Source organism: Orbicella franksi, chromosome 8 (genome assembly GCF_964199315.1).
Source record: "Orbicella franksi chromosome 8, jaOrbFran1.1, whole genome shotgun sequence".
Classification (NCBI taxonomy): Eukaryota; Metazoa; Cnidaria; class Anthozoa; order Scleractinia; family Merulinidae; genus Orbicella; species Orbicella franksi.
The window spans coordinates 27,985,912-28,011,229 of NC_138152.1; the positions used below are offsets into that span (position 1 = coordinate 27,985,912).

The following is a 25,318-nucleotide window of genomic DNA, read 5'->3' on the forward strand; positions in this document are numbered from 1 at the left end:
TCGCCTGTATTTTATACCGTGAAAAACTGGCTCAGAGTTTGGAATCAAACATGGCGGATGTGTAATTCAGGGGAAGAATAGATTGAAATGTTTGCGTTTCAGATGAGAAATTTTCGTGTCGTTAGTTTTCCGTACAAAGATTTTCTTGAAGAATAGCAGCAGTGAGTAGTGTTGATGGCTGAGCGCGAGGAAGACGCTTTTGAGAGGAAAGAAAGCAAAAAAGATAAGGGATATGTTGCCTTTCGCTCGGACGATGACAGTGTTGGCGAAGAAGAAGAGGAAGATTTAAGGTATGTATTTTAACGATCTTGAGTGATTTACCGCTCAGGATATTCCCAGTTTTGTTAAGCAACAAAAAAGAAAGAGACCATGGGAGTTGTTAGCTGACTTTCACTTCTTTTAATTCTTTTAGGCGCATAAATTTAACTGACACTAATTCAAAGTTTATTTCCGCACTCAAACAAAAATCGAAAACAGCTGTTGTGTGCGATCTCTGTTCACCAAAATGATTTGACCTCTTTAAGTAATTTTATGATCCTCCACAGTTTGCATTATTTTTGAATCGGTACATTTGATGTGTAATTAAGTATTTTTCTCTAGTTTTGCGCAACAACACTATGCGATAACGATCAAGTTTACTTTTAACGGTACAAAGGGATTCTCTCTGATGCTATCTTTAATTAATCTGGCGTGACATCCAAAGAAGCTTTTTTGTCATTCAATCAGGATGCAAAGCTGTAAAGGCGATGCTAAATTAATGCACATAACTATGAAAACAAATAGAAAGTACTCATTCATCATTTCCATTCATAAAATCACCTCACAATACGCAGTATTCATAGAACATGAACAGGTGCAGATTTAAATAAACAATTTTTATTGTCTTAAAGACTTTAGCTGCTTCAGCTAAATGCTGAAGCCATCTTTTTTTCATTTCCAAGCAACAAACATTAAATATTAGTTTTTTTTTTCAGCCATGAGTGTAATCTGATATGTGCTACGAACAAGCTTATGATACATTTGATTTATAACTTCTACTTTTGTAAGCACATGTACTTTGAGAACTACAGATGGCAGGAGATCACATTTTATGGCACGTCATTGGCCAGTGGCAAATTCAGTTGTTTTAATCTGGCCTCCTATGTTGAAAATATTCAAATGTATTCAGTTTGTGTTTCCTGTTGAAAGGGACAAAAACTTTCTGTTGGATGTAAAAAAAAATATTTGAGATGATGAGGCAAACTTGTTTCTTTTTCACCAAGAGCATCAAAAACTCGTCTGAATTTGATAGTGGTTGTTATCAACTATCTACAATCAAAAGGTTGTAAAAATTGATATCTAGCTTGTGTGAAATTTTGTCTTTATTGATCAATGGCATATTATTTGTACCAGCCTTAGAGGTCTTTGTTGTAAGGTTATTTTTGGTCCTTTGTTACTGTTTCCTAGGCCTAAAGGAAAGAAAGTGAAAAGAGAAAAATCACGCTCGCTCGCACTTCGTATCAAGCCAAAAAAGCAGAAAAAGGAGAAAGAAAGTAAGGAGAAAGACAAGAAAAAAAAGAAGAAAACAGAAACACTATCACCTCCTCAAGCACCAAGTAAGGGTGTAACTCTTCAAGACTTGAGTTCAAAATACAAATTCTCCTCTGTGACTGCCTTACATATCTATTAATACAAGTTTTGAGAACTTAATGTTTTTTGTACTATTTGTATATCAAGGAAACTTCCCTCAATTGAAGATTTTCTCTATAATTTCTTATCAACTTTCTGCTTGATAACTTAGTAATAGTTACAGGAAGAAATTGGATGTTTAAAGAGCATTCCTACTGATTTGCACCTCTTTACTAAATTTGCTTTTCTTTTTAGGATAACTTGATATGCTTACTTACATGTAGTTTACTGTCTGATTAAATAAACTGACTAGATGTATAATTAACCTAAAAATTATTATTTGGTTTTATAAAGCCTTTCACTCTTCCCCTTTGGATTACAATCTACGTGCAAGACTAAAGGACTTGGATAAAACTACAGTAACTTATCAAGGGCAGTTTTTAATTTTCCCTGTCAGAATTTAACTTTAAATATGATAACCAGTGTAGCACACCTATCAAAAAGTAATGTTGATGATTCTTATCCATAACTTATCATTGAAAATAAAATTGTAGTGTTTCTGTCAGAAGTAATAGACATTTTTTTTCGTGCTTTGTCTGAATTTTTTTAATGTTGTTGATGGTTCTTTTGGTACTCAATTTAGGCATCATTAAGAATTCAAAGTAAAGCCTTGAGAAAATGTAAAATTTACACTAATTCATATTGATCAGTGCGAAACACTTTTGATTATTTATATTATTGGGACTTAACCTTTTTTTCAGGGAAAGTGGTGTTTGGAGTTCCTCTAGAAGTTGCAACAAAAAATACCAGGCTTCCAGATGGAGTGGAGTTACCCAGAATATTTCGGGAAGGAATTGTACACATTGAAGAAAATGGTAAGTAAGGATACAGTTTAGTAAAATAATGCCAGTGACTTTTAATTATTTGCAGTTATGAACTGGAATTAGTACATGTTCGAGAAGTAAGTTACCTGGAAGAATTAATTAGGTGTGCGCATGTTGGAAACTAAAATATAGTGGAACCTAGAGCTCTATAACAGTTACTCTGAGGAAGATTTAATTGACGATTATGGAGCTGTTGTTGTTGATGTTGTACGGAAGTTTCTATACAAGTTCATGTATGAATAAGTGCTGATGGTTGGTAAAAGAATCTTTGCCATTATAGAAAAGTGGCTGTTGTACAGTATATACAGAGGTGACATTGGAGCCTGAGTCTGAGGACACTAGACTGTGGTCATACATATCAAACTTTGGGCGACACTGTACAAGCTGCACAGAATGAAGATATATGTATCATAATTAATAGTGTTTGAATAAGGCGCAGTGATATCTATGTAGATGTATGTCCAACTGACGGACAGCCTCCAGGTTACAGACCTACCGTCTGGTTTTATGTCTTATGGCTCCTATCTACTGAATGGCATCTACACGTAACTGCCGGCAGCACTAGAACTTTTTTATGTGTAATACTGTTGGAAATTCTATAGGGCTTGAAGTTGAAGGAATTTATCGAGTGTCTGGAATGAAATCCAAAGTGGAGGCCTTAAAAGAAAGTTATGAACAAGGTATGTGATAAAGTTGGAATAATTTAACTGTCTGGGTCTCTGGGTTATTCATCTTACATCTTGCTCTGCGCATTACATTCAACAATGTATTATGATTGATTTCTGATTCATGCTGACATAAGATGCAGTCGAACCTCCAGTTGTGACCACCTCTCCTCAGTGACCAGTTTTCCAAAATACCAAAAGTTTGTAAGTCAAATCACTACATTTGGAACCTCTTGTAAGTGATTGCCTCTCGTGAGTGACTGCCTCTTGTAAGCAACCACAACCACTTTTAGAGCTAAAAGTTTTTTTTAACCTCCCATGAGCGACCACTGGACAGATTATAGAGCAGAAATTGGTTGATAAGGTGTTGTAATATTATTGCATTCCTGTGTAGTTAAAGAGATGGAATTTCTCAGTGGGAAGTACCATATTTTTTCTCAAAATTGGCTTTTCATATGTCATTTAATAAAAACATTTAAAACTTGGAGTAAGTCTCTGCAGTTACCATGTGCTAATGGGGCAAAATTTTTACCAAGGTAAGTCTAAGTTCTTGTAAGCGACCACCTAGGCTTGACATCTTTGGTGGTTGCTTACTGGAGGTTCAACTGTAATTACAAAATGGTAGTCTGTTTCACAGCTGCCCCTCTCTCCAAGAAAAAATCAGAAAGTGGGGAGGGGTGGCTGTGATGCAGGCCAACAAAATAGCAGACAACAAAAAGAGTTAAATATGCAGAGTTAAATATGCATAAGTCTGTTGGTAGCTAAAAATAATGGTGATTAGAAATAAAAATTACACGGTCATGTTGATAAACTTTTATTAATTTTTTTCATTTGCTAGGAAGGTCAGTTGATCTTCATGAATTTGAACCTGAGGCAGTAGCAAGTCTGGTGAAGCTGTATCTCAGAGAATTACCAGAAAATATCCTTACTACGACACTACTTCCAAAGTTTAATGAACTGTCTGGTAAGAAAGGTTGGGTAAACTCCAAAAAAAAGAACTGTGACACTTGTCTGTGGTTTTGTTACCACAGCATTTCTCTTTCTCCCAAATTTCCACAAGTCTGGATACGAGCCAAGTGGCCCATCAGGCTGAGGCTTATCCTGGTTTCCATAGCATGAAGCGACTAGGAGTATTTCTACTCCCCCCTGGATGGGATGCTAGTCCATCACAGAGCTATGCCCACATTAAGGTTGCCAGTACCCATTTATACACATGGGTGGAGAGAGGCACTGTGACAGTACACAATATTTTTTCAAAAAACATACAGACTGATTCATGTACATACAGTGTATGTGTGATCTCTAATATCCCAAAAATATCTCCTGATTTTCAGAAAAAAATTTACTCTCCTCCCAAAACAGCAATTGCCAGAGTTGTCACCTCTCTTCTCAAATGGTGAATGCCTTAAAATGAACATTGAGCATTACTTTTTCCATATAATGGACACTCAGGTGTTAGCCATTGGTGTTGATATTAAAAAGGGTAGATTGTAAAAGTATGTTCAAGCCAATTTTTGGTCTGTATATTTTAACAAATGTATGTATTTTACAATTTCTGCACTTTTTTGAAAGTAATCTCTAATGCTGTGTTTTAACATTCTGACTAGGGATCCAGGACAGGAAAGACCAGCTGGATAAAACCAGGCTACTGCTAGCAGAACTGCCATCTTGTAACAGAACTCTACTGGCATGGCTGTTCACTCACATGTCGCATGTCATGGAAAAGGTTTGATGACTGAGTTAATACAGACTTAAAGCGCCTATGATGAAACCATATTTATTTAAAAAGTTGCTTAAAATAGCACTCTGGTAAAAAAAATAATAAACTCTCTGGTGTTGATGGTAATGGTTTCCATTTACTTTTCCTTAACATTTCTCCCTGGATCTTCACCAAGACGTGATCCTGGGAGACATTTGCTCACATTCCCTTTTTGATTTGATGATGTCACAGTGTTGCACAACTTGTGTCGATTTTATAAAGTCAATAGATACAGTGGAGTTAGTAATAGCAAATAAAAAGTGCTTTCAAGCAAGAAAGGAAATGTTTTTGAAGGTTCCAATGTCTGCTTAATTGCTCTATAGTCTTTAATCTTTGTGCAAACCCTGTGACGTCACAATGCAAGCAAACTGGTAGCCAATTTCCCAAAAATGTGTCGTTATGGCAAATTTGGGATGTTTGAGACCCCAGGATTTCTTTTCTTTTTTTTTTTTTTTGCACTTTTCTATTAAATTTTGTCTCTTTATTTTTAAATTTTGGCCCCCAAATGTCTGTTTAAAAATATTTCGTGAATCTCATAGTAGCTGTTAATATTATGTTAAGTACACTTACCCTGCAACACACCATTAAGTAGAACAATTTTCTCTAACTACTTTTTTGTCTTGACTAGTATTCATCAAACAGAATGAATCTACAGAACATTGGAATAGTTCTCAGTCCTACAATGAACATTGGACATGGCATATTGTTCATCTTCCTGAATTACGTCTATGAACTCTTCCCTGATACTAAAATCACAAAGTGAGTTGTAATGTGAGCTAGCGCAAAGATTATCCTACCTGTACATTCGCATGACTGTGTTCAGTTTATGATATTTGTACAGATTATATTACAACTAAAACCTGTGTGTAAGAACATTTAAGCAATAGAGCTTTTTTCCGTGTTTATGTAGCCTCATCTAAACACAAGGAGTGTTGGGAGAATTCGAGACGGTTATGCAAACCCAAGACATAGTTGAGGGTTGGCATAACTTTTGAGAATTCTCCCAGCCCCCCAAATGTTTAGATGAGGTTATGTAAACACGGAAAAAGTTGTCTATTACATGTAAAATAATTATCAAAAGTAGGTGCAAATCTAAAACGTCACAACTGTGTTTACATACTCCTATCTAAACACACCTAACAACCAATGAGAGTGCGCATAGTAGCTCTCAGTTATTTTATAGAGGTTTTTTCAAGTTAAATGGTGTTTACTGTTAAATTACGTTACCTAGGTTCTTAATCAGGTTCTTAATTTTTGTTTTAAAAAACAACTTGTTCTCATGGGTGTGGCCTTTATATTGAATCATTCACAACACAGTATTGTGGTCTTACAACACTGCCAGTGTTCTGGCTAGGTTTTGTTACCTTTTTTGTATTTCATGTGATGTACCATACATATTGTATTTGCAAAAAACTCTGACTTACTATATTTTGAAAATAATAACCTGTATCGAGATGTTAACCTACAATGGTTCTTACGTGAAGGGTGCTGAACGGGGAAATTTTAGCCTGATAGGTTCTTACATTTTAGGTTCTTGTATGCAGGTTTGTTGTTGTTTCATACTACGTTGTAACAGTTACTATGAAATTAATTAAAACTAATGTTTGAAATTTCAAGCGGAGTTGGTGATACTAGTTGATACTTTGAACATGTGTGCATCCATGCGTGAGCACACGCATGGATCAGTTAACGGGCCTCGAGGATTAACATGACTATTTATAATTAGGTTCAGTGGACCACTGACGATGTCTATACGAATGGATGAGGATGAGGAAGACTTGCCCAGTAGTCCTGAGTAAGAGTGGAACGATTTTGTTAATTTCTGTGTTATTTCTGTGTCTTCATATTTTTCTGTGTCGTCATCATCATCATCATAATCATCATTGTCATCATCACCGTCCTCATCATCGCCGTCATTATCATCACCATCCTGATCACCATACTCTTTTACCTGCCTTACAAATTTAAAGTATTATGTAATATGTAACCAGTACATCATTGCAATCCAAATCAATGAAGTGCAAGTGTTCATCCATAACCTGATGGACGCGTGTACACCCATGATCAATATAAGAATTTACCTATGGAGTGTTAACAGAAATTTTTTCGGTTGCTCCAGCCAAGAAATATCCTTGTTAATTTTAAAAATAATAATGGTTGGAATATTGCCATGGAGTTTCTAGCCCCACAAACACTGCTACAAGCTGACGCCATTTTGGTTACCACCATTACTAGAGAAGTAGGTGAACTGGAGGCAAGTTTGGGTGCTAGTGTAGTGGAATTGGTTTTGGATGCATAATAAATTTTTAAGTAATATAATCACCAAGCTGAATGAATTTAACTACAAATTTTTCCAATAAAACAGTTTTAACAGCCCATGTGTTTGCAAAAAAAGTATAAACTATGGCTTACACTTTTTAAATTGGCTGGAAAAAATTTACTAGCAATAATAATATTGATAATAACATATTAATAATTAATATGTACTTTCCATAGTGCAATTGCCTCAGCATTAGCCAAGCAGGAGGCAGTTCTTTCTCAACTCCATGAACAGCTCAACATGAACACAGACAACTTGCAAGTAAGAGAGTGGTACAAATATTTAAATAAAATATAACTAACTTCTTGCGAGAAATTTCTGTTTTTTAGTAATAGATGTTGATAAAGGTAGTTTAAATCTGTGTTTGAGCATTAGTGGTGCATCATGCCCACTCTTTTTTTCCAGTTTCCATAGTCCATCACAGGGTTACATTCTAACACTGATTGAGAAATTGTTGGGTATCATAATATACACCTGGATGGAGAAAGGCAGTATGAGGGAAGAGTGTCTTGCCCAAGAACGCAACATAATGATCGCAGAGAGGACCCAAACTCTGACTGTATGCCCCAATGTCCAGTACACTAAGCATTACGCCAAAGTGCCTCTCACAGTAGCCGTTATTAATTGATTTACAGATGTCAAAACATGGCAAGAACAAGGAAATTTCATGTACATGATTGTATAGCATTGCAACCGCACTTAAGGTTTCCAATAAGCCATGTTGACTACAAACCCACCATCAGTTACTGACTTAAATCTTTGTTTTTCAAATTCATTGTTGTCATTGATAAATTACATTATGAAATAAATATTAATTTTATAACTTGCTTATTTCAGTATTAATTTAAGCTGTTGTCAATGTTTGTTCTTGTCGTAGTATGATGGGCGGGATGAAATGCTGTGGGAGGTTCAACGAAAGGTCACACTGCTCAAGAGAAAGGTACCTGTTGGAGAGAATTAACAAATCAAATGTGGTTTAGCATGTTCTGTACTCTTATCGACAACAATATGTGTCATCACAGTGGTCAAAATGTTGTGGACTCACGAGTTGCAGCCAAGTGAGTCCACAACAATTTTGACCACTGTGATGGCGCATATCATTGTCAATAAGAATACAAAGCACATTTCGATTTGTTTTTTACCACAATATCAACCTCAAAGAAAGTGTTTTTTCCAGAGCGTGAGCTGAAAAAGGCATTGCATGACACATTGACACAAGCAGTGTTGTCTAGACTCTTATCGACAACGGCAAATTAGCCAATCAGACTGTGAGATTAGTATTCATTGTGGTAAAAAACCAGCTTTTCAACATAGTGATCTTCAGAGAGCTTTTAAGGAGTAAGGAACCTGTTCTGTTTAATAACATTGATCCCAATTTTTCTTTTTATTAGTTGAATTACTTCATGAAATTTTTTATTTCAGAATGTCTTGTGCGTCCATATACTGTGCTGTGATATAAACATGATACATTTATTAGCCAATAAAAGCATTAATTTTGCGGTGTCCAATCTGTAATTAGTTCAACCCTGGTAATTCAAACTCGGTTATTTTGAATTCCCCGTTATTTCGAACTCAAAACCATTTCCCTTAGACTACTTCCTCAATCAACTACTCTCGGCTATTTCAAACTCCCACCATTTCAATCTTTTTTTCAATTCCCCTGAGAGTTTGAAATGGCAGGGTTCAACTATTTCCATTTTTTATGAATCAATTTCTCCCAACTAGTCTTCCAAGAAAAATAGTAAGAATAAAGGAAAATGTTTATGATGCCATTAAAGGGCTGGTACACTTTATTTCTGGTTGTTAGGCTTGTATGCAGTCAAATGAATTTGGTCTCTTTCAGCTCCGAACTGCCAAAAAGAGAGCTTCCCAGTCAACAGCATCAGAGGAAATACCAAAGACACAAGGAGCTCTTAGAAAAGAACATTCTGTTGAAAAAGATGAAGATGATGGTAGACAATTCAGTATTTAGTACTTTTTATTTTAAATACGAAGGCGTGCTATAAAAGGGCATAAGCTCCTCCCCCTAATTTTGAATTCACCCAAAAAATCAAGATGTTGGACGATGAAGAGAACAATAACAAATGCTTAGTATTTGTTATAATCGTCAAAAGCAATAAAACTTAACCAGAAATGGTGAGAACATATCATTAAAATTACTTTTCTGTAAGTTTTTTTGTTTGGAGTACAATATCTCCTCGCTTCGTATGAAAAACTTTAAATTTGTTCTTGCGGTCAAATTGAAGCAAGCCAACTGGTTGGCTCCACAATTTAAGATTTGTCCAATAAAGTAGTGATCTGTGAAGTACTACGTTTTGTTACATAAAGATTTTTTAATTTTATGGCAAGTAAAGACAACAAAGACACTTTCGCATATTTAAATCACCCGCCAATTTGAATTTGACCCGCGCACGTCAACAGTGACTGACAAATGAGCCTTAGTCTTCCCAACGAAGTCTTCCTTATATAGCGTGCCCTCGTTTTTAAGAAAGAACTTCCGCTAAAAAAGGGTTGTTGCCATAGCTAAATAATCGATCATCCAGTAAATTTTAAAGCATCACAGCTATATGTAACAACCTGCACTTTTTGTAAGGTCACAAGCTTAAGAATGTTCTGTTAAAACATTGCGATTTTAGAAAAAAAAAATTTAACTGTCAATAGTACTAACATGTCTTTCACGAGATAGTGAAGCAAAGTGTTAAATTTATCACACCTTTGGGGTCATCATGTGGTCACAACTAAAACAAGACAATCTATTGTTCCAGAAAATACCCACACCTGTCTCATCCATGGAGGATGTTTTTGTGGTTCTATACAATGTATTTTGTGGACGTAACTTTTTTGATGCTGCATGGAACTGCACAAACAGTTGATCGGCTTTCATTTAGCCTTAACTAAAGTTGTGTGTGTTTCCTTTTTTCCAGGGTTAATTACACTTTTAGAAGCTTCTGAAGCAGAACTTTTAATTGAACAGGAGGTATTATAAATAATATATTTATGTTAAATTATATTTCAATAATATTTAAGAATTCCTATCAAGTGTAGACATAATTATGTCGTGACTACAAATAAACTATAAATAAATAAATAAATAAACTCATTTTAATTTAATTTCACATTTTTGTGTAGGAATTGACCTTCATTGGAAATGAACTACGGAAACGAATGGAACACGAGAAGAAAGAAATTGAAAGGCTTAATGTAAGCACTTTTTAATCAATAACTTTGATGAATGGTGAGCTTCTGCTGTCTCACAGAAATAACTGTTAGTCCAGTGGAAACCAGTTTGTCATATTCTTGTCATATTATCTTGTTAATCAAAGAGAAAATAATGTTCTTGGTAGAATGTCAAATGGTAAAAGAACAATGAAATTTGTAAGATTGAGTTAATTGATGTCTGAAAGCAAATTTTGAGGGGTTAAAAATTAAGAAGTTTCTTAAAAAAGAGAGGAAGACTTATATTGTGAAAAAACATGGATGGCACACTGCAAGACCAAGTTATCGTTGACATTGCATGGCATCATAGGTCAGTTGATAAATCGTTGCTTTACAAAACTCGAAGATCACACGTGGTCTAAAAACTTTAAGGAGACTGTTCTTGCGGTGACAGCTACATCGTTGAGACCACGAGGAATGTGCAGGTGCGAATTGTGGAACACTCAAACACATGTAATGATTCAGAACCTGCCCGTAACCTATGTGAGAACCCTTCGCATTCATTTTGTTGGCGCATACTCTGCACAGCCCAATCATTTCACAACGAAGAATCCTAGAAGGCCTAATGATCCAAACAAATTCACTGTCACATGGCAAAACTATTCCCATTGGGAATTACCCAACAGTTATAAATTATGTGAGTAGTGGGTGGCATTTTCACCCTGAAGATGAAATTATGTCAAAAATGTTTCATTGGTGTTTTACTTTTTTAACCATAATTTTTTAAACATTGTTTAGTCTTGTAAATATTTTGCCAAATACATATATCTTATTAGATGTTTTCAATTGGTGTATAGTATCGCTCTATATTTTTATGAGTTGTGCTGCATTTTGATGGGCCCGAAGGGCAAGTCAAAATACAGACAACGAGTAAAAATATAAGGCAATACTACACCAGAACATCTAATAACAGATTTATTACCCATTAACTGCTCAGTCAATAAACTTATCAATGAAAGAGAGAGAGTGTGACCGTTTTGCGTGCGTGTGCCGACTTGTATGGCAAACAGGTTTTCTACTGTTAAGTACAAATAATTGTACAATATCACTGTATATTTGTACTGTTAATTGGACAGTATTTACTGAAGTTGGATAATAAAATCATGTTTACAAACTGTCACAAACTCTTAATAATCTAATTGTAACAACACTACATAATGTCACTCAACAGGAAGAAATTGCTGCCCTTGTGGCCTTAAAGGAGAAAGATCCTGGTTCAGGTCGAAGTTCAGAATCAGATTCTTCTGACAGTGAAGTTGTATCCTTTTCTTATGAATTGTTACAGTTATTAAATGTAGCCTAATAGTAACTGTATTAAGAGTTTGCTGAGAGCCAGCATGTAATGATAATCCTTAAAATGCTGCTCTTTTCCTTTACTTGTGGATGTCAGGGTGATGAGGCTGAACTTGAGAAAATATTACAAGAGCTCATTGACCAGAATGAAGAACTGGAGGTATTTTGTCACTTAAAAGGAACAATTTATTGTTATTAATATTATGTATGGGTTATTGACCAAGTGTGAGGTCAAGATGGCTGGATATTGGTCAGTGCTTTTTTTGCGTGTTCACGGACCAAGACGGAGTAGAGGTCCATAAACTCGCAAAACAAAGAACAAGGCCAGTATCCAGCCATCTTGACCAAATAAGCTTGGTCAATAAAGGATTTATTATATGGGTTTTGGGGAAATTTTCCTTGCAGGACACGATGGGTAGTCCTGAGCAGGCAAGACAGCTCCATCTTGCCCGCTCGGGTAGCCAATCACAGGGCAGGATTTGATTCATCTTGCCTGCTCACGGAGCTAGCCATATAATAAATACACATCCTTGTTACTATGTGAGAGTTGGTGGTGTTTTCTCCATATAGTAACAGTCAAACCTCCCCACACAGACACCTCCATAACATGGACACCTCTTATTATGGACAGCAGAATTAATACAATCATGTATTAATATTAAATTATTATTAATATTATATTAATTTTTGTTAACCTCTACATTTACAGAGATGCCTCTATAAAATAGACATGGGCTGGATTGTTCATTTTTGTGTGTGTGTGATTATGGACCCCAACTGTGTTTCTGTCCATAAACATGGCAAAAAAAAAGCTTCGCCAATATCCAGCCCTCTTACACAAATAAGACAGAGCTGAAAGGGGCAATGGGCAATGGCTAATGTGCAGTTCCAGAAAATATCCATACTCCCCCCATAGAGGGGATTGGAATTTCCTGGGGGTAGGGGGTTCTGTAAGACCAAAAATGCATGTAGCTTACTTGGCATACTCAGGGTGGGAGGGTCTTAGAAGAAATCCCTTTTGTGGGGGAGGTACAGCTAGTATGTGGATTTTCTGGAACTACAAAATTTAATAAGCCAATCTCTTGACCGATGGACTGTTTGTGTGGATTTTTTGTAGCGCAAGAACACAGAACTGTGCCATAACATTCACAATGAGAGAGAAGTTTGCATAGAACTCCAGGTGCAAATCAGGGTTTTGGAAGCCAAACAAGGACAGAAAACAGATCCAAAGTTTGATGAACATACATCAGAAAATATCAGGTAATGAGAGACAAGAACACAGCTCTTGTTGTCTTGGACCATCAATGGACTTTCTTTATTTCATCAACTTTTCTAGTCTGTTGGAGGGTCATCGCTGTTCATGCAGTTGATGATAGCACTTGCCCGGGGCAAGCAAAATTTGAAAGCTGCCTGTCCAACAGGCAAGCTGTGTTTCTAGTTTGTTTTAGCTCTGGAGAAGTGCCATACAGTAACTGTATTAAACATGAGGGGAATGCGAGTTATTTGTGACTGAAAAACATTATATAGCCAAATACAATTATCTGTAAGTGTTGCAACAAACTATGCATTGTATGATTGGAGTAAATTCTGAACCATTTTAATGCACACTTGGCAGTACTAATTTTTGTCCTGTATCGTTTTTATATCTGTAGCTCAAACGTCACTGGAAGCTCCACAGTAACTTCAGTATAACGTGGAGAGCATGCATTCATCTCAATCAATCTCATGAAATCATATTTACATAAAAAGAGTCACAAATGTATTCTGTGCAAGTTGTACTCACTGCAGTCCTGTCTAGTGCTAATCACACCACAGAATGACTCTTAACAGTGACCTTGCCTTTAGCTAAACAAAAAACACAATAGCCTGAGCTATCTTTTTTCTATAGTGCATTTTTAATAAAATCTTTTCTTACACTAACTTTACTTACTGGTAGTTTGCCATTCTCATAACTTTTTCAGTAAGGTAATATAAATTATTTAGTTTTAATTAAGGATTACACAGTACAGTTCTCCTGAAAAGACTTAGTAGTATGTGACTTGAACTACAAAAATGTATCTTATAAAAACTGCTGGATTTCCTCAGACAATCAGTTGTACAATCCATTACAAACTTTCTATTTAGTTCACACATTTACATAATTCTGTTCTCAATGTGCCAAGAAAGTTTTTCTCCATTAATCAAGGGCTTGTGGTTTTTGTTGTCAGGCAAGTAGATTTTGTCTTTTGCTTGCCTGATAGGCAAATGACAGTTTTTGCAAAACATTTTGCGAGAAAATTCAAATTTCAGAAGTACTGTTCAGAGGAATTATTCATGTTTATTTAATTTAATGTTAAATGGATTGCCCAGACTGGTAAGATAAGGCTTAAAGAAAAGGAGCAAAGTTTTTGGGCTGTACATGTACATCATATAGTTACAGCTTGCCTGAAGGCCAAGCTCAAAAACTGAACTTTTCTTTACATCTTGGTTCTATTTATTGTATTCAATGATGCATTAATTACTGCTGCAGTCCTTACCTTAATTTCATTAATTGAGAAGAAAACTGCCACATTGACTAACAAACCACTTGTCAGGAAATCCAGTTTGGTTTCACACAAACTATATTTTAGATTTGTCAAACTCAGTGAAAGAGTTGTATTTGCATCTGGGTACAGTTAACATTGAAAATGTGTACTTGATGACACACTAAAGAAACTTTCCTAAAATATAGAAGTTATAAACTCAACAATGAATTCCACTCCTTGTTGACTTGGTTGTCAAGTCAGATAATGCTTTTATCAATGAAGTGCATCAGGAAATAATTTTTTAAGAAAAAATGTTTTCCCTGGCCACTGATCAGTAATATATGAGATTTAAAAATTAATATCCTGGCCTGACTGTTCAAAGTTCAATTAAGCTAATTTAGGATAAGCAGAATTTCTAATTCAGTTTTGTAAACCTCTAGGGAGGTTTCTGGTTAATAAATTCTTCAAAACACTAGCAATTAGAAAAAAGAAAAAAAAACACTTTTATACAAGGAAATGTCACTGAAACCTTGATCTACTTTTGATCCTTATTAGAGTGATGCAGCTTTCAAACCACTTGGCTCCACAAAACATTAATAAAACTTTGAAAAAGAAGTATTTGATAGTACTGTAGCCACATGTATGATTGCCAACATTAACATACTGATGGCTTTAATTTGGAAAATCTCTTATTGCAAAGTTTTTAATCAATGATATCACTAATAAAAGAAGATGAGAACTTAAGATGTCCAAATAAGCCTTTTTAAAAGTGATTCCAAGTCTATGATTTTTACATTAAGTAACTGATGGAAGGTTGGTGGGTTATCTTAAATAATATACAACTTACTGTTATTAGCCATAAATGCAATAAACTGTTTTTCCTTTATCATTTTCTATAATATCTCTGCCTTGAAGACAAAAATATGGCCACTCACTTTTAACAAGCAAGTGCCTTTATCATAAAACTAACAACACTGCATTACTTTGTATACACTTGAGTTAGTTACTAGAACTTAAGGGTGCTTTCCAGTAAACCAGAAAAATTGGCATTGAATTTGCAGAAATATTTATGATTGCAAATGGTCTTGGAAGTGCATTCTCTGGAATTTCTAGAAAAGAGGACAACCTCATAAGGTTTGCTCAAATTTTCAAAAAATGTTTACTAGGAATTTCTGTTCCATTTGATTTTCTTTCTGGAGTTTCTGGAATTTTCTGTTTAATGGTTTACATTTCAGAAATTCAACAACTTTCAGATTTTCCAGAAACTTTCCAGGGAAATTTCCTTTAGTTTACCGATTACCGGGTACCCCTGTTTGGAAAATTCTGGAATTTTAGCTTGAATGAATGGAAAGCACCATGAATGTTTGTAATAATGTTATTATAAATAAATGTAAAGAATTTTAACATTGTTTTTTTATGATTATTTTTAGTTGCAAACAGCATTCACATTTGGCATCTTTCAAGGAATATTTTTGACCCAGATCCTACCTGATGATAAACCAAATCCTTTTCAATCAAAATACACGTACAGAAAAGTCTTGTATTACATCAGCAGTAATGTTACAAGAAAATGTTCACAACTGACGTTGAATGAGTCTACAAATCAGCTTAATTTTTGACAAACTTGATGTACTGATAGTGAATACCCAACATTTCTTATGATGTCAAAAGTTAATGTTACAAAATTTCTATTAACTACTATCTCTCACTAACTGATACGAGATCAACAGATGATGAAAAACCATGTAGTGCGTCAAGTGACTTTCCAGCTATCTTTGTCGCTTCCATACCTTGAGCTAAGGCATCTTCCCAAGGCACATTACCATTTGGCACTGTCGCAGTTGGGGCTGTAAATTAAAATAGATGATGATGAGAATGTCACCTCATTCTTGACAACAACTAATGACTGATCATTGGAGTTATATAACAGGATTTGAACCTATGACCATGTTGTGACCAGCTCCCAGTTGGCTTCATAGCTCAGTTGGTAGAGTGCAGTGGTCATGGGTTTGAATCCCATTCAAGTTTGAATTTTTTTCAGGGTTAAATTTCACAACTGCTTAAGTTGTGTATACTACTGCAATGATCAATCATGTCTCCATATCTTTCTCTGCAGTTCAAATAAATGATCTTTCGTATATTCACTTGTAACAACTAAGAGTGTTATAGATGGGACTTGACTTACAAACAAAAGGACTGCTTCCAAGAGATCTTGCTTTTACTCTTTCCAGGAATGCATCAAAGTCCTCGACGTCTAGTTCAGTACTAAAAAAAAACAAGAAAAGAAAATTTCAGTGTCAGTTAAACATATTTCATTATGAACCTGAACAAGTTTTATCAAACCCTACTCCTGCGAGAGGCCAGATCCACTTTAAAACAACATGGAAAAGCCAAGAAGGCTTAGAATACTATTCACTCGAGATGATTTGAATATTAACGAACAATTTAACTAATACCTATCTACACTCATTCCATCATCCGACAACCATGATGACAATGATGAATCATCCAGGAATCCTCGGCGAGTTCTTTTATCCTTTTCTTTTGCCGCTTTATTCTCCTACAAGTCAGTAATAAGTCGGCAAGTCAATGATTAGGATCATAACAGCAACATCTACGTAAATGTTTGCATACAAGCCCATTGTACACACAAATAATAATGACTAGGTATATCGGTACTTAGTCCTTTACATACACTCTGATGTAGCTTTTTCCCTTTCTTCGGCACTACAGTGGAATTCCGCCTTGTGGCAACTCCGTTTTTACAGCCACTTTATTCTGGCCCAAACAAAAGCTCATTCAGTCATTTTCTTATTGAAACAATCTCTAATACGGCCACCCCTTAATACAGCCATATTTTTGTGGCCTGTTGGTGTTCAGATTAACAAGGTGTCCAGGTTAATGGGGTTCCACTGTACTCTATGCAAGTAATACATGCAAACCCTAATGTACTCTCACAGTGACACTGCTCTGTAGGCTTATGTGTGCACAGCATGGAATAAGTTGTAGCTCTTTGTGCACACATTGCTTGCTAAGTATAGAAAACCAAGCACTATAAAAGTGCTACAAAACTTGTAACAATCATATAAATACTCTCCTGAAATGTTCATCTTTATATGCTGTAGAAAACCGTAAGGGTTTGAAGGCTCCTTATGTAAAACTGCCCAATAAATAATTTAGTGGTAATTAAATTAAAATAAAGCTTAATCTCCCTATCTCAAACTTCTTTATCTTGAATCCCTTGCAATCTCAAGCTCATTTCATTTTCGCTTGAATATACTTTTTCAATCTCTTACTTTCTGCTACCTCAAACCCCTGACTTATTGAACTATTTATTTTTTGATTTCCCAGTTCAAGACAGCAGGGTTCAACTTTATTACAAAGTGAACTAATAATTTTATTTGTCATTGAGTCTTAAGATTGTGAATTGAAATAAAATTCCAGAAGATGACTGCACCTCCATTTGCTTGGCCTGCTTAGCAACACGGGCTGCCTCTCTCTTAGCTTCATAGTACGCCTTAAATGGTAAATCAACACAAAATTAGTAATAAAATGTACACAAGAAATCCGATGGCTGTCAAAAGTAGACATCTACCTCAAGCTGGTGCCAAGCTATTCTACTGAGATATGTGTCTGATTCTTTGAGATAAAAACACAGTTTTAAATTTGCAAAACATGTTTCTGATGACAAACATCCATCTTCAGGTTGAAAATTATACAAATGAGCTGCTAGTCGGTGTGATATAAAAGTGAACTTTCATAGAATATATGAAATACTAAATACCAACATGAATAGGAAGCACTAGAACATACAATGGTAGAGAAACAATGTGTATTGTAACACAGAAAATTAAAACAAAAGTGTTATGTACATTAACATGATTGATTTGCTTGTTAAAGAGGGTTTTTCCAAATCACCTGCCTACTTCAACAAATTATAAAGTCATCATCTTCTAAACTTTATACCTGAATTAAAAAGCTAAGGAAAATATACCACAACTCCACTGCTTTCTTGCTTCTCAAAGAACGGCTTGGTAGTCTGTCTGAACAGGTACATTTACACTGGTGGGTCTAGGATAACTGGTGACTGATTTCCAAAACAGTGAATGCCGAAGGCACAGACAAGCTTCTAGAGGGGTCTGAGGCCATGTTCACCCATGAAATATTTTTGATTTTAACTTCCTTGAGTCCCTTTCGCCTAGGTTTCTGAGTCATTCTGAAAACACTGACTGATTTGCATAACACAGTTGAAACTCAGGCATAGATCCATGCCTGATTTAATTACATCTCGCATCTTGCATCCAAAGATGCAGCTACATTTAATCACCTCCTCTTCAAGCCGTAAATCCTCCTCTCGCCGGGACAACTGGGCATCAATTTCTGCATCTACCTTCTTCTGTTGCTCAACCAGTTCATTAAACCTTTTCTGAGATATCAGCTCTGTTTCTGTTTCAGTTAAAATTCGTCTGCAACAAGAACACAGAGAAGTGTCAAGTGACTCCTGTCTTACACTTGCACAGTCTATTTTTAGTTATGAATTTTGGATTGTACGTGTATTACTCCTATGAATCAATTACAGCCAAAGCACTTTGAGTCAGCACTGTTGGGACCATAATCGTGTTTCTGTTGACAATTAGGAGATGATTCGGTAATTAAGTTTGATTACAGGTGACCCTTGCAGAAAATATCTACGAGTAGAGGTTAGACTGCATAAGAATAGACCCAGGGGTATCCAGGATTTTTCTTAGGAGGGAGTGCACCTCTAAGGAATGGCATAACTGACTGATGAGGTAAACAAATTTTAAAAGTGAAAATAAAGAAGGCTTCATCTCATTGGGGGGGGGGGGGGGGGGGGGAGGAGGTCGCACCCCCTGCACCCTCCCTCTAGATCTGCCCCTGAGACCATTGACTGCAATAAAATTAACATTGACATAGACATAGCCAATGAATAAAGTTTTCAGCCTCTCAGTTCTAAGTTCAAAAGCTCAATTCTTACTCGTTATCTGTTCATCGCAAACAACTCATTTCTAGTTGCCTTATTGAAATTATTATACTGTATGCAATAGTAATATCAACTGTTTCAATCAAAATTAGTTGGAAAAGGTGTATTTGCTTAGGCCTGAACACGCCAACCAAGTCAACATCTATTGTTTTTCAATTAATCTGGGCAATGAAGAAATTTGAAATGTAAGTTGACAGACACAGTGTCCAGATTACGTTTGGACTGTTTCACAGACCAAACATTAAATCAGTATAGAAATACCTTGGACGAGGATTGAAGTCCTCCTGGAAAGAAAGAAATTTATTAATAATCTATGAATTTAAAATATATTTCAATTGCATTTAACTGTTTATCGTAACATTTCTTTATCAAAGTAAATGTTGATACCTATAATCTTGTCAATTCAAAATTCTATTAGCCTTTAATGGGCTAATATGATAACGATGACTGGTAATATTTTTTTCACAAGAATTTTAATTTAATTTAGAAACACTAGAAGTACATACAAGTAAGAAGCAATAATTGCATACCTCATCTATCAAGTTTTCAAACTGAAAAAAACATAAACAAATGTGATCAATTTACATAGAAAGTGCATTAAGTTGAACTAAATCTTAGAGCACTTTTCAATTGAGTGTGGCAAAACCAAAACCAAAGTAATCATTCTGACCAATCACAAAGGACACCATGCAATCAAAACATGCAGTAATTACATGAAGCTGACACAAAGCAGGAGAAAACCTGTGCAGGCAGGTCCCGATTGGTTCTGGTTTACTTCTGATTGGATGAAAAAGTAATACAAGTTTTTTTAAGCGCATTATTGTGTAGTATAGTGATGCACGGGAGGTACGGTGACCTCATGGGGACATTGTGTTGTGTTCTTGGGCAAGACACTTTACTCTCACAGTGCCTCTCTCCACCCAGGTGTATAAATGGGTACCGGCGAAGTTAATGCTGGGGGTAACCATGTGATGGACTAGCATCCCATCCAGGGGGGAGTAGAAATACTCCTAGTCGCTTCATGCTACAGAAACCGGGATAAGCTCTGGCCTGATGGGCCACCTGGCTAGTATGCAGACTTTACCTTTACCTATAGTGATGCAAAACCAATTACTTTTCGACACTCAGTCTAAAAAACATCTTTCATTAATTTTGAAGTTCTAAAAATTCAGTTGTAAAAATTCAGTAGAGGTTGCCAATAGGGTTAAAATCTAGAAACATGCAATAATACGTCATTCTCCTCCTATTAGATTTCAGGGGGGGTTCAGGCTGGTAAGGGGAGCTCCATGACTTCTCACCCCCACCGCCTTCCCCTTCACACCCACTCAGTCCTCTACTAGTCCTCAATTTATCTCCAGAGATTGTCGAATACAAAGGAATACCACTAAACAAATATTAAACTTCGAGTCATGAAGGCTGCAACTGGTAATTTAAAACCTAATTTTACGACAACAATGCTAATCGATGCTAGCGACCGGTATTATCGACATACTTGCTTAATTCCAGTTAACAGTCCTTCATTCAGAACAAAACCAGTAAAAGGTATGATTCTTTACCTCGATACTTAACTCCTTTTCGCTGTATCTTGCACGTCTGTAAGTTCTACAACACCAAAAATATTCAAGGAAATGATGACACTGCAAATGACTTATTGCATTGAGAAATAACAAAACAATTTAAACACGAAAACGATATTACCTCCCCCTCAGATGTGCTGGCCGGCGTAATTTTCTCAGTTCTTCACTAAATATTCCCCAACATCCTCTCACACAGCTCGCCATTATCTTGTTTTCCGGTGATCACGACATACTACACTGCGCTTATGTAGATTCGTTATTGTTTTGTGGCGAAATTTTTTGTCATGTGCGTGGCACCTGACTGGTGAAGCATTACCCATAGGACTGTGCAGGCCTTCAAAAAGAAAACTTTTACGAAACTGATGAAAAGTTGTAAAAGAAACAAAAGAATGTTAAAAAGGTCATTTATACAAAACAACATATATTTGAATGCGTATTGAAGCAAATTGTGACATGAAACTTTGAACGTCGCAAAAGAGGGCACAACATTCTCAATACACCACGTAAAAATGATGAAAAAGCTACCACTGTACAAGTTTACTGCAGTCTCGGAATTTTATTTCGCGAGGACATTAGATTTCATCATATACAACCAACTTTGTGGGGGATAAAAAGAAATATTTCGAAAATGGCGACTTCTACGTGAGAGAACTAGCGAGAGAAATAGTGTTAAACATGGTTTATTTTGATTCTTGGGATGAATTTGCGGCAGCAGTTGAACAATTGTGTGTGGCTGAACCAAGAAAGGTGAGCAATGTGTTAGATTAGTATACAATTTCGCGATACAATTTATAACTTCACTTTTTACAACACGTGCTTGATTCAACTCGCTGACGTGGTACAAAACTTTGAGATTATATTTTCAACTGTTTATTTCAGTTCCGTTTTGTTGTTAAGTATCGCCACTGTGACGGGAAACTCGTCCTCAAAGGAACGGATGACCAAGTGGTAACTATCGATAAACTAGTGATGTTAAGTAAACAATCAACTGAAACGATTTTTTTAAAAATAAGTAAGCTTATTGATCGTGAAGTGGGGACATTTTTCTGCATTTGATGTTCATATTCTGGTTTTCATCTGTCTTGGTTTTTTTGTCCTGAAAAATTTAATTTAATTCCATAGCTTCCCATCTGCTAATTTTTAATGAGCATAAAGTAAGTCAGGAGAGAAAAAGTCAAAGGACCTTGGCCTTTGAGAAGCTTTGTAATATTCAGACTAAGAAGTAAACATGTACATGTAGTGATTTTGTGTGAATTTTCAAAGGAAATCATACCTTACAAATAGTTTGAGTTCCAAAGTATACTCAGTGGTTCTGGAAAAAAATATCGCCCTTCCCCCTCCCCCCTTCCATTCTCCTGATTCTTTTTCTTGCTACCAAGGCTAGGTGAAGACCTGTGGGACTTAACTCTCTAAAACAACAACTTATGATAACAAACAAAACTGTTAAACCATAGCCTAATGGTTTTCTCATTGACTCCAGATCAGCGCAGGGTGTCAAGCTCTGGCAAAGGTCATTGCCTTGTGCTTGCGCATCACACTTTACTCTCACTATGGCAGCTACTATGATTATCAGTTGAGTAAGGTGCGATGAAAGTTTAGTCACCATGTTTTAGCATTAAAATCATGTTGTTGTCCAGGGCAACTGACTTCGTTTCCAGTGGTAACTTGTTATTCTTTGACGTCATTGGCAGCAAAGTGCTCAATATTGTACACGACACGACAGGCAATGCACGGCTGTTGATATTTTTACTAACAGAAACGAGATAAGTAGTTCGTATAGTGTGATCGTCCGGGTGAGTGTAGTTCTGAAAAGAACTGTTGTTGGTGACTGACGTTTCGACAACCTGAGCGGAAGTCATCTTCAGAGTCAAGTGAATAGTGTTTGTCAGTCGATGATCTTATAAGTCTGGTCCGTTGAACGTGATTGGTCAGTATAGCCATGATGGTATTGGCTGAAAGACTCGTGTAAAGTTTGTCATCAGTCATTGGTGGGTTTCGATCCGTCTATTGTTAGTCAAGTAGGTCGGTTTTGGTCTGTGTATTGTTAAGTCGGTCTGTTAGAAGTCCGTTTGTCGGTTTTGTTTCTGTCGTGGATAAGTCGTTTGTAAGGCGCCGGTAGTTGTTGACATCTGTTAAGAGACGTTTGTTCTAGGTTAGTGTACCAGCTTTCCAGCAACAGGCAGGGGGGTTACTCCCAAATTTTTCTCATGCAACGCTAACACTTTGCAAAGGCCATTTATACTCATACACTGTACTACGGTTATCAGTTGAGTAAGGCACAAACTATTTTCAACGACTGACTCTGGAAAGCTGGTACACTAACCTAGAACAAACGCCTCTTAACAGATGTCAACAACTACCGGCGCCTTACAAACGACTTATCCATGACAGAAACGAAACCGACAAACGGACTTCTAACAGACCGACTTAACAATACACGGACCAAAACTGACCTACTTGACTAACAATAGACGGATCGAAACCCACCAATGACTGATGACAAACTTTACACGAGTCTTTCAGCCAATACCATCATGGCTATACTAACCAATCACGTTCAACGGACCAGACTTATAAGATCATCGACTGACAAACACTATTCACTTGACTCTGAAGATGACTTCCGCTCAGGTTGTCGAAACGTCAGTCACCAACAACAGTTCTTTTCAGAACTACACTCACCTGGACGATCACACTATACGAACTACTGATACTCCTGGGTTCAAACCATTTACTGAGAAACGAGATAAGTTGTTTGTGACAACACGGTAACTTCGTCACCAGACTTGTGTCGTGCCTTACTCAACTGATAATCGTAGTACAGTGTATGAGTATAAATGGCCTTTGCAAAGTGTTAGCGTTGCATGACAAAAATTTGGGAGTAACCCCCCTGCCTGTTGCTTAATGCTATGAAAACCATGAGAACCTGTGATGGTGTGAGACAGTGTGGTTTTAGTGCTGCAACTTTACTATATTTACAATGTATTATAAACATCCTTTCTTTCATCTTTCAGTGTTTAAAGTACAGAACAGAGCAACAACAGGACATAAAAAAGCTAGAGAAACTGAACAGTGTTCTAATGCGGCATGCTGTTGCCAAATGAAACACAAAGCTCTTCGACTTTAATTTATGAACAATTCAACACGGATACCCCATGACATTCAACCAGGAACATTTTCTAACAAGAGGTGCAACCTGAGAATGAGGAGGATGGGGTGCAATCTGAACCTATGATATTGTTAATTACTGCTTATTAATACCCTGAATGCAGTTTGTATATTATATATTTGCCCTAACTACACTGTGATTGTTTAATGTCAAGCTAATCTTTGTGTGTCCTCAACTTAATTCAGTAACTTTTTGCGATCTTTTTGTTACAAAATCTTTCCTTCATGAGATTCATGGCAAAGATGGATGTTACTGTAGATGTTCAGTTAGTAAACACAAAAGGCTTTTAAAGACAAAATTTTGTGGTCATACTTATGATGCAACTTGGAAAGGGATACCTTTGCATTTTTGCACACGACATCATTTATCACTTCAGCCGTCAAACCCTCCAATTTGTGATACGTTGTAATAACATTGTCTTGAACACTTGAGCACTGCACCAGTATTGCTGAGGTCATGGGTTTGAATCCTGTTCAGGCCTGAATTTTTTTCAGGCTTTAATTTCACAACTGCTTAAGTTGTGTGTACAGCTGCAGTGATCAATCGTGTCTTCGATATTGTTTTGTGTAGGTGACCATCATTGTGTAGTTCCAGAGAATATCCATAACTTCCCGACAGAAGGGATTTCTTCTAAGACCTCCCAACCACTCTGGAAATCCCAATTAAGCTTCAGGCGTTTCTTTAAATTTTTTGGTCTTGTAGAACACTCAATCCCCAGGAAATTCCAATCCCTTCTGTGAGGGGAGTATAGATATTTTCTGGAAAACACATTTTCACAATGTCTGAACAACTGGCTAAAACATTTTTTTTATCCCATGCAAGTTCAGTGCACGGGATTATTAAGGAAGAGACTTAAATTGTAAAGAGGGTCTAGATGAGATTATTACGGTACTCTTGTAGTGTGCATAACCGTATTCTCTTTTAGTGTGCGCAAATAGTTTGATCACCTTACCTTTCAAATAAGCGCATTTGCAAATAGAAACAGGTCACAAAGTTCAGCTTTAAACACTTCACCCCCCCCCCCTGCCCCTGCCGTTGCTGTAAACCCACCAGCTTATGAGGAGAAATTTTCGGTAATTTCTTCCATAATAAAACATACACATGATCTCACTGTTAAAACGGTTGAAAAAGACTGGCGATCCTGAGTTAAATTGAATTTGCATTGCAAATTATTTTTTGCCTCTTCCCCACCTTTGCACGAGGTGCTTGGAAGGTTCTGCCTTCAAACCTTTGCCTAATCCCCTGTCTACATTTACAAGAAATACTCCAAAACGTGCCCCAGACACAAACTTTTGCTTGTAAGGGCGAAACGTTCATCCTC

The 25,318-nt window shown here is 36.4% G+C and overlaps 3 protein-coding genes across 3 annotated transcripts; 2 read left to right on the forward strand and 1 right to left on the reverse strand.

Moving 5' to 3' along the window:
* The first annotated feature begins 30 nt into the window (after positions 1-30).
* Positions 31-13,735, forward strand: LOC145494362 (ralA-binding protein 1-A-like). The gene is made up of 17 exons (XM_081473809.1): positions 31-290; positions 1,447-1,595; positions 2,370-2,483; positions 3,095-3,172; positions 3,996-4,121; positions 4,765-4,883; positions 5,545-5,675; positions 6,643-6,711; positions 7,413-7,497; positions 8,114-8,176; positions 9,080-9,188; positions 10,161-10,213; positions 10,366-10,437; positions 11,624-11,710; positions 11,843-11,905; positions 12,863-13,005; positions 13,398-13,735. Exons 1-17 carry the CDS (start codon positions 175-177, stop codon positions 13,435-13,437), a joined length of 1,617 nt encoding a protein of 538 aa, XP_081329935.1. The 5' UTR covers positions 31-174; the 3' UTR covers positions 13,438-13,735.
* A 1,253-nt stretch (positions 13,736-14,988) lies between these two features.
* Positions 14,989-21,283, reverse strand: LOC145494369 (uncharacterized). The gene is made up of 9 exons (XM_081473821.1): positions 20,950-21,283; positions 20,808-20,853; positions 19,782-19,802; positions 19,513-19,535; positions 18,577-18,715; positions 17,707-17,766; positions 16,706-16,809; positions 16,435-16,514; positions 14,989-16,096 (listed from the first exon to the last, which is right to left on the reverse strand). The coding sequence occupies exons 1-9, from the start codon at positions 21,030-21,032 to the stop codon at positions 15,948-15,950; spliced, it is 705 nt and encodes a 234-aa protein (XP_081329947.1). The 5' UTR covers positions 21,033-21,283; the 3' UTR covers positions 14,989-15,947.
* Positions 21,284-21,379: 96 nt separating this feature from the next.
* On the forward strand, positions 21,380-25,017 carry LOC145496090 (signal recognition particle 9 kDa protein-like). The gene is made up of 3 exons (XM_081475711.1): positions 21,380-21,575; positions 21,708-21,776; positions 23,843-25,017. The coding sequence occupies exons 1-3, from the start codon at positions 21,504-21,506 to the stop codon at positions 23,930-23,932; spliced, it is 231 nt and encodes a 76-aa protein (XP_081331837.1). The 5' UTR covers positions 21,380-21,503; the 3' UTR covers positions 23,933-25,017.
* Positions 25,018-25,318: the final 301 nt, after the last annotated feature.